The following is a 9,271-nucleotide window of genomic DNA, read 5'->3' as shown; positions in this document are numbered from 1 at the left end:
AGCAGTGGTGGGGAGCAGCCTCTGATCGTCGAGAGCGACCACCCGTAGAACTCCGCGATCGCCTCGATCATGTCATCTGTCAGGGGGAGCTCGTACATCTTATGGTAGGCTTCCAGGGCAGCCTCTGACGGCGCCTCATCCCCCTCGAGAAGGCCAAGCTTGCGCATCAGGTTTCGCACCGCTTTCATCTCGGCGTTTAGACCACCAGGTTGTCCCGCGATCCTCGAGCTGCGGCGAGGCTGGAAGTTAAGCTCGATCAGCCTACGTCGGATAGCCGGGGTCTGAAGGAGTGCATAAGAGCGTGACTTCGCAGCTGTGAGAAACTCTCTAAGAGTCCGGGGCCTCGCCAAACTAGGCTGCAGCCGAGGGAGGGGCGGCTGCCGCGCTCTTTGGAACACCACAGGTGGCGAGGCAAAGCGGCACACCGTCGGGGCTAGGGCGGGTGATGGAGGAGAGGTCAGGGCCGTGGTGTGATCGTCGCTAGCCGGTGGCGGGTCCATGACAATCTCCTCGTCCACCCTCTCGTCATCCTCAGCCTCGTCAGCGTTAGCATCCCTGGCGCCAACCGAGATATGGAAGTCCGCCAACTGAATCACCAGGCTCAGGCTCAAGTTGGGATCCTCAACGTCAGCGCGCTCCTCCGGAGAGACAGCAGCAGCATGGCGCATTTGGTCCAAAATTTGAACCTGTGAAGTTTCCCGCGTGAGCAGCTCCTCCAGGGTCGAAATCCCTCCCCATGGGCCCGTGTCAGCCAGGCCCAAGAGCACCGGCCCTTGCCGCATCGGAGACGTGACCTGGCGGGAAGCAACTGGGCCTGGACCGCCAGGGAGGCCCAACATGGCGGCCTCAGCCTCCGTTCGTGCCGCATCCGTCGTCACCGACGTGCGCACATGCCTTGATCCCATGCAGCTAGGGTTTAGCACGATGGGAGCTTGGACAGAAGGGAGCTCGTGGCGTGGTCATGTAGGGACAGCAGCAGCAGCAGGTAGGACCACTACGGACCCCACCAGAAGCTCCGCGCCCATGTGCCCTGCACCAACCGTGGCCTGCCGAAGCTCGTCCTCACGCGCTGCCTGTTCACGCTCGTCCTCACGCACGGCTCCCGCCACGCCGCCATTGTTGACCTGGTCCAACGGCTCCCTGGCAGCAGCGGTCAGCGTAGAGGCGACGACAGCCTCACCCTGCCCCTCAACCGCGGCGCTTTTTGCAGCAACCAAAGCTTCTTTTTCCCTAATCGCCCGTACCTTCCGGCCCCCTCTTCTTCTTCTTTCTCTGAACGGTTTGTCGCGGCGCAGCCAGGATCGGGTCCCCAACGACGACGCCAGACGACAACAGCCTTGTGGACCCTCCCCTGCTGGTGCCAACCTGGCCAGCCGACGGGGCGCCACCGCCGCCACCGGAGCCGGGGAGCACGTCGGGTACACCATGCGTCTACTGGTACTGACGTCGTGCCGGCCAGGCCGGTGTTCGACCGCCGTCGCCACCATCATCCAAAACGCCGCCGGGAACGGGTCGCCGGAAGTCGACCGTCCGCGTGACGTGCACCAGCAAGGGGTACACCAAAGTGTTGATGTGCGGAGGGACGACAGCTTGCGCCGGCGCCGCCATGTCTGCAAGCGACGGAGGGTCGTCCGGCTCGACGACGTGGAGGTCCACCTCCCGCGGAATCGAGGCCGGGTCGAGGCACCACGCGGTGAGCCGGAGAATGCCCATGTCCGCACGGCTCCTGGTGAGCGGGTGAAGCCGCTCCACCCATGCCGACGAAGCGAGCACCGCCTCCGCCGTGGCCAAGCTCCACGCGTTGGCTGGTACTCCCTCGATCTCGAGCTCAGTATGGACGCAGAGGCCGCCCGCCGCCGCGTGCGTGCGCCGCGACCACGGTCGAAGCAGCAGCCTGAAGTACGGCGAGGCGAGCACGCCATCACCGAGCACCCTGTCGCGGTCCTCCCTCGCCGCGAAGAACAGGAGGAAATCCTCCGGCCTGTGGCAATGGACGGAGAAGCTCCCCGGCGTCAACCCGTGCACGTCTTCCAATGCCATCGCAACCTCCTCTGTGGTGACTGCCTTGCGAACGCCGACGATCACCGCCAAGAGGGACCTTGACAGAGCCTCCTCGGCCTCGTCCATCTCCGGCGTGCGAGGGAGCACGCACACCGCACGGGCCGGGCGCCGCGCGAGTTCTCCGCCCACCGCCGGTGCGCGCAGGCCAAGGGGAACCACCTGCTCTACAGCTCCCCTGCGTGGCCGCGCCTCGATGGCCTGGCGAGCCACCGGCAGCACAGGGGCCATGGCCCGATCAGCAGCAGCGTGCACGACACGGTCACCACGCGCCGGTACGGGGGCCACCGCGCGGGCACCCGCCTCACCGTGCATCTCTCGACGCGCAAAGGGGGCACCTTGGTGCATCCTCGGCGGCGCGGCATCACGTCAAGGCGCCGGCGCGCCCGCGGGAGCAGGTGCAACCGTCGCACGGCGAGGACCGACGTCGAGCCCGAGCGGAGCCTCCACGCGACGCGGCTCCACCGCCCTCCTCTCGCCAGCAGCGGCACGAGCAGCAGGCGCCACCTCACGGTGTCGCACGCGCGGCTCAACGGCAGCCTGGCGGACCTCCTGCGCATGCGCGCGAAAGTCGCCGGCGCCCTCACCCATACGACGGCCGCGCCCATCGTCGTTCAGCCTCTTCCGCGCTGGTTCTTCTCCTCCTGGCGGCGACGGTGGCCTCAGCGGGCGTGGTAGCGAGCACTCTCGCGCCATGTGGCCCGCCTCGCCGCAGCGCAGGCACACCGGCCCCGTGGTGCAATCGGCGGCGCGGTGCCCAGGCTGCGTGCAAAGCAGGCATAAGCCATCGAAGTCCGCGTATGCGCCGGCGTCGCGCGCAGCCGGGCGCGCCGCCCTCGCTGCAGCCCTCTTGCCACCACGGCGTCCCCGCGCGCGCTTGCGGGTGACGTGCGTGGGTTCCTCCCACGGTCCTTCTTCTTCCTCGTCGAGCCCATCGTCGGAATCGTCAAGCTCGTCGATGGCGGAGCTCATCCCCTCCGTTCGCACCACGGACCTCACCTCACGACGTACCTGGGAGACCTCCTGCTCGTCGACGCGCGTCGCAGCACTCCCGCCGGCCAGGGCTTCGCTGTAGGATCGCGGGGTCTCCTCCGAGTCAGATCCCCGGCCGCCGCGCCAGCGGTCCTCACGGCCGCGTGGGCTCGCCGCCGGTGACGGGGTAGGGGATAGGGAGGGGGTGGGGGATGGTGCAGCCATGGTCAGCCGAGCTAGTGATGCCGGCGCCGCGGCGGCGCCGGGGTGGGAGCGGGGTGGGAGCGGGGTTTGGCCCGCGCACGCTCGCAGCACTCCTCTCGCAGCGCCTGTTGAAAGATGATGCTACGTTGAAACTTCTCCTGTGTACTCTTGTGAAACTACTTCGTTCGTTTCATATTAGTTATCTCAGATTCAAATATATTCATGCACAAAATATGTCTGATACATGCAAATTAACTAAGGAACAACTAATATGGAACAGAGCAAGTAACTCTCAGCCAGAGAGCCGGAGATGACAGATGTCCTACACAAAAGATACGCCTCACACAAGCGATGACTGCGTGTTAATTATCTTGAAAGTACACTGCACAAAAACACGTTTTAGGGCCTGATATAACATTGGTTGGACAAACTGAAATTGCATCGCCGGTTAGGCGGTTAGCCATTGGCCCTGTGGAACTCAACGAATATCCAAACCTTGGGTTACCCACCACCTAACCTTAAGATCAACGTAGTAAACCAGGACAGGTTACAACATAAACAGAGTACTACGATGCACCAGGAACTGAGGGCGCATAGTCACTCCAAGCTCACATTTACATCTGAATTTCTGGCAAACTAAAGTCTCAAATCTGCAGGTCCCGGACCCAGGATGCCTTTCTGATCAGGATCAAGTGGAATGACATCTGGCTGTGAGCGCCTCCCATCATCCACTGCTGCCTGCTGCCTCCAGAGCCGTTCCTGTTTTGTCAATCAAGTGTTGTTAACTAATACTATTGGCCAGTGAAACAGCGGAAAAAATGTCTATAGCTGCTTGGTGAGGAAGAGCGGACCTCTTCATGAGCGTTATCAGCATCATTCAAGTCAGGTGTTACAATAGGTGGTATTGCATCTGGGTCAGGCTTCTGGAATACAAAAGTAGAATACAAGCCTGCATAAATCAGGTTAAGCACTGCGCATATTGGGATGTTAGAATGAACAGAATATAGGAGAAAAAAAAGGATACACCACCTAAAATATCGTATGAGCGAGCAACAAGCTTTCCACGAGGATCCACCAAACTGGCACCACAATTACCAAGCATTGGAGCAAACTGTGTTCTCGAAGTCAGCCAGTCAGAACCAGAACAAACCATCAGATACCTCCACCACTGATTAGTATAGTAATTACATTGCATTTCTTTGTAAAAGAGGAGAAAATGAAGTAACTCGTGCAATAAACAGCAAAATACTATGATGCATTACTTATATGATGATTTCATGTTAATAACAGAAACATCCAATAAGATAGGACTTAGGAGCACCTGTTGTCATCATAGAACTCAGTCAAATTCTGGATCTCCACATATTCAAGTCCAGCCTCCCTTGCTAATCTGCTCCAACATATATTTTAATATTGTGAAAACTTCATGACCCAAGTTGTTTGAGTTAACATTAACAGAATGTTTTACAACAAAATGTAGTAAATGAAGGAGAAAATGGTAACCTCGTAAGGCTGGGAAAGTGGACCAAGCAATGATTCCCAGACATCGCTTCATTTGCAAATTTGAGTTGGTACTTCTTTCCGAAGAAAGGAAACCTGCACCATTCGGCATGTCAGGGCCATTGCTTCGCTCTTATAATCTGTTACCCTTGCTTGTTAATCCATAAAATTTAAAGAATTTTATAGTTTATGTGGGAAAACTCAAAGTGTAGCCCGAGCTACACACCTCCTATTTTTTTTTTACAAAATTGGAAGCCAATATTTAAAGTTTCAAAAAAATCTGAATGTAGCCAATGATGTACTCTACCACTGTGCAAATTTCCAGGATGAAATACGTTATATTAGAGGCTACACAAAAATGAAAAATTCTGACAAATATTGGAGGTTTCAGAAACTGTATTGTTCACGTTTTCAGATCCATGGGATTTGTGAATTTTGCACGGCCCAAAATACTGAGTCTTTCGTACTGCTTTTTTTTCATAGTTGTAGAGTACATCATTATCTACCTACAGAATTTTTTGCTCCTAAATTTTTAAAACTATAAAATGACATTTTAAATTTTTTGAAAAAACAAGCTACATGTAGCCCGAGCTACAAAATTTCACACTCATGTTCAGCTTGCCTAATTGATAACTCTATATTATGACTTCTTACATGATGTCCTCATAATAAATTATGGTTATTGTTAATTGCAATGACCAAATAGCAATGCAATATTTATGTTGGAGTAACTTTTTTCATATTTATAGGAAAATTGCCCGTGCGATGCACCGGGGAAAAAATGCATTGCAACAGTTGACGGTTACCGGATGCATTGAGCTGATAACATGTTTGAGCGCTGTTGTGTAGCTACTCTTCATGTCGCCAATAGCCGCCTCCATCTTTTGGTGGTCAATGAAGTGGTCGTAGCGCTCATTGTGCTTGTGGTCGCACACCGTCCTCTTCGACTACCCAACCTCCCTATAAGGTTGCTAAACACGATGTAGTTCCTGAGGGTCACATTTAGGATCTTGATAGAGACATTCGCTACGGCACTTTGCGAGCAATTGTCGATGAACGATCTGTCGATGAAGATGACAATTAAGCCTGTGGAGTCCTTTTTGAGGCCAGTAGGTACGCTTTGTGGTATATTTGGTTTAAATTTATTTTAGTATTCTATTATTATTTATTATTTTCTTGTATTTCAGTGCAACAAAAAATTTGTAGTTTTGCTAAAATTTGCACATTACAAATTGACATCAACTAAAACTAAAATTAAAAGCAAATTAAAGATTAGATGAGATAGATTTGGTATAGAAAATTGCAAAGCACAAACTTTTTTTCCCGAACACATCTAGTAGCAACATCCAGCTGGCCATCGCCGGCCGCATTCCAGTACAGCTGCGTGCTTTGCCCTTGCTCCGCTGTCGACCCGGATCAATCCTCTTCCTTCCTAGACAGGAGGTTGACAGCATCACAACAGTCACTCTCTAACTCAATTGGTCCAGCGCCCAAGGACATCATGCAGTGTAGGCCATGAACAGCTTCAGCAAATTCAGATTATTCAGTGAGTGTATCCCTCCAGGTTATAGCTAGTACAGAAGATTGATTCACCGGGCATCGACCACTACCTTGTCTAGCGTCCTGAACAAAGGATTTCCATATTAATTTCATCCAGCCCGGCTTTGGTTTCTTCTAGACTGCGGAATCTGGATGCATGTTTTGGAGCTCACATCTGCAAAGAGTGGCTGTTATCCTTTTATCATCAGTGCAACTTCTAAGATCAGGTCTGATGCAATCCAATTAGCTATGAACACATTTATCCAACTTTCGAAGCCTTCAGCATTCATCTCCTTCCTTCGGATGCCAAGAACAGAGCAGACGGTTCACATCAATATTGCCACCGTGTAGCCCGCAAAAAAAGAAACATTGCCAGCGTTGTCTCCAGTAGAATGCTTCAGCCACTTCCCATCAAGAATACCCGAAATTACACTCCAAAATAATTATTAAGCTGAGGAAATCCAAAAATTCGTCCTAGCTGCGACGTCCATTGCTGCCACGACCCATCTGTATTATGTCCGACATTAAAGGCGCAGGTTCTTCGGACAAGTAATCAGGGGGTCCCAATCTGTGACGCGGCGTCTAAGTTCGAATTGGACGAAGAACTCCTGCATCCCGTGGCATCGGATCTGACGAAGGGCATGTCACCATCCATACGACATACTCCTCCTATTCTGTGCCGTCGTCGTGCCCGACGGTGGCATCCTTGTGCTCCATATCCCACATACACGGCGCCGGCGCTTTGGGAGTGCTCAACCACAGTTTCCACGGGTCTAGCTGGACCATGACGTTCACCAGCGGGAGCTGTTGAATTCCAAGACCTTCATAAATTTCGACGGCAATGAACTTTGATCTCGATCTTTGTTTCTGCTGATTGGATTGAATTATAAAGGATCTCTCTGTTTTCGAAATTCATCCGGACATGTCCTACTCCTACACGTTTATGGCCCACTTGGGCTGCGAGGCGATGATATGGACCAAAAAAAAGTGCGGCGGATGAAACATAAGATAGGAATCGTTTTTCTTGACTTAAGCGGTGGCAGTGCTGTAATTTCGGTTTAAAATCAGGGGCAGAAACAGACGGACGAACAAGAAGCCTTATTTTCTTTATTATTAGGTATAGACTAGGAAAATTTGCTCGTGCGATGCAACGGGTCGAAACTAACGGATACATGCTCAAAAAGACCCATATCTTGAAAGAATTTACCACCATTTAAGAATACCACTTGTTCTTTCACATGTCTAAAATTAGCATTACAAACATCTTAGATTTCACCTAGATTTTAATTCCATACCATTTAAATTATGTTAGGTTTCACCCAATTAGAGCCCTCTACTCTCACATGCTCTGAAAAAGAAAATAATCATCGTTCCCTCATAAACAAGGTGGCGCTTTACCCCACTGCGGCTTTTTTTTTGAACGGGCCACTACGGCTTCTTGATGGCCAATGAACATAAACACTACGGAAAACCTGTGGTTTGCAATGAGGTTGTTTTCTGTTGCTTCTTAAATGTAAATGCCAGTTTAGATATCTGCATATAACGATAAATGAAAAATCAAAAAGATCTATACTGAGCGAGACTTGTATCTTCAGATTTTCGAAGTCAAGTGATTTAAACATACCTTTGCAACTCCATATATGATGCACAGTATAATCTGGTCAATGTGCCTGTTGAAAAAAAGCGTAGGTTTGTGATTTGCTGGACAAGGGAGTATATAAAAAAGGTCCACGGCAGTATACTAAATCGCCGAGTTATTTCGAGATAGTGAAAATCACATATGATTTAAATATAATGAAAATAACATGACATTAGTTTAAATATTGATTGATTATGTTAAATATTTTTAGGCACATGGAAAAAATGATGTACCTTTATCTTCCTTTCTTTCTTCTGACAAGAAAATAATGTCTCTGTAGACACATCTAATTGGCGCCGCACACTTCTTGAAGGAGGGGATTTTTTATTGATCCACACCAGCAGCTTTATACAGTCATGTGGTCGAGTTAGGCTGTGAAATAGCACCAATGGATATATCTTTCTTTTTACATTATGAAAGCAAATACCTGCCGCATTAATTTTGACATATATAGGAAACTTGGCGTTCATCTCTACAAAACCAATCCTGATTCCAACTTCTCAATTTGAACGAAAACATCAAGCAAGCTTATGTCAGATACCATCATGGACGATGCTCCTATGCTTCCCAGCCTGAAGTCATCCAGTTCAGAGACCAAAGCAGCCCACGACTCCACCTTTGCATTTGCATCACTCAGCCATATGCTCTCCTCCGCCAACTCGTATAGCGGCCCCTGCATCGTCGAGAGCTTTGCAGGCCTCCTCCGCGTACTTCATTCATGCGAACTGCAGCTCGGCACCAATCCTCGCCAACACACGCTTCAGCACGTTGTTCTCGTTCTCAATCGCGCGTAGCCTAACGGCTGATCCGGAGTGCGCCGCGGCGTGACGGATCTGGATGACGAAATCATCGGCGTCGGGCAACGCTACCTCCTCTAATCCCCTTCCTCGATCCCGGTCGACCGGCGGAACGCGCTGCGCCGCCTGCGTTTCATGCCTCGAGCTTCCCCCCTCGTGGCCGACGGCCGTCCGGCCGGCAGCACCGCCCGCCCCTCCCATCATCTCCCTTCCAGCGAGGCCGAGCTCGAGCCTGCAGTCCCCTTCCTTGAGCCCGCCTGAACGACGGAACGCGTGGCGCCACCTGCGTGCCCGGCCCGCCCCGCCGGGAGCTGAACGGAGAGCAGGCCCTCTAGACTCTAGTCCTCTTCCTCAAGGACACCCGACCGAGCGACCGGCGCCGCCTGCAAGGATTGATAGAGTTGTTTTGCGACCGATCCGTGGTTGCAAGCGCCGTTGTTCGTCGATCTAGTCAATCGATCCAATCGATTCCTTTCCGGCTGAAGTTAAGAACGCTGGTAAGCAATCGATTCCTTCCCGGCTGAATTTTAAAAGGGTGGTGAGTCCCGTTGGCGGAGGCGAC

General features: G+C 52.1%; 1 protein-coding gene across 1 annotated transcript; it reads right to left on the bottom strand.

Annotated features, from left to right (window-relative positions):
- Positions 1 to 3,753: 3,753 nt before the first annotated feature.
- On the bottom strand, positions 3,754 to 8,591 carry LOC124664517 (mRNA cap guanine-N7 methyltransferase 2-like). The gene is made up of 8 exons (XM_047202021.1): positions 8,389 to 8,591; positions 7,898 to 7,943; positions 7,739 to 7,806; positions 4,738 to 4,830; positions 4,556 to 4,624; positions 4,264 to 4,352; positions 4,086 to 4,183; positions 3,754 to 3,993 (listed from the first exon to the last, which is right to left on the bottom strand). The coding sequence occupies exons 1-8, from the start codon at positions 8,589 to 8,591 to the stop codon at positions 3,871 to 3,873; spliced, it is 789 nt and encodes a 262-aa protein (XP_047057977.1). The 3' UTR covers positions 3,754 to 3,870.
- Positions 8,592 to 9,271: the final 680 nt, after the last annotated feature.

Source organism: Lolium rigidum, chromosome 6 (genome assembly GCF_022539505.1).
Source record: "Lolium rigidum isolate FL_2022 chromosome 6, APGP_CSIRO_Lrig_0.1, whole genome shotgun sequence".
Classification (NCBI taxonomy): Eukaryota; Viridiplantae; Streptophyta; class Magnoliopsida; order Poales; family Poaceae; genus Lolium; species Lolium rigidum.
This window is presented reverse-complemented; position numbering and strand designations above follow the sequence as displayed.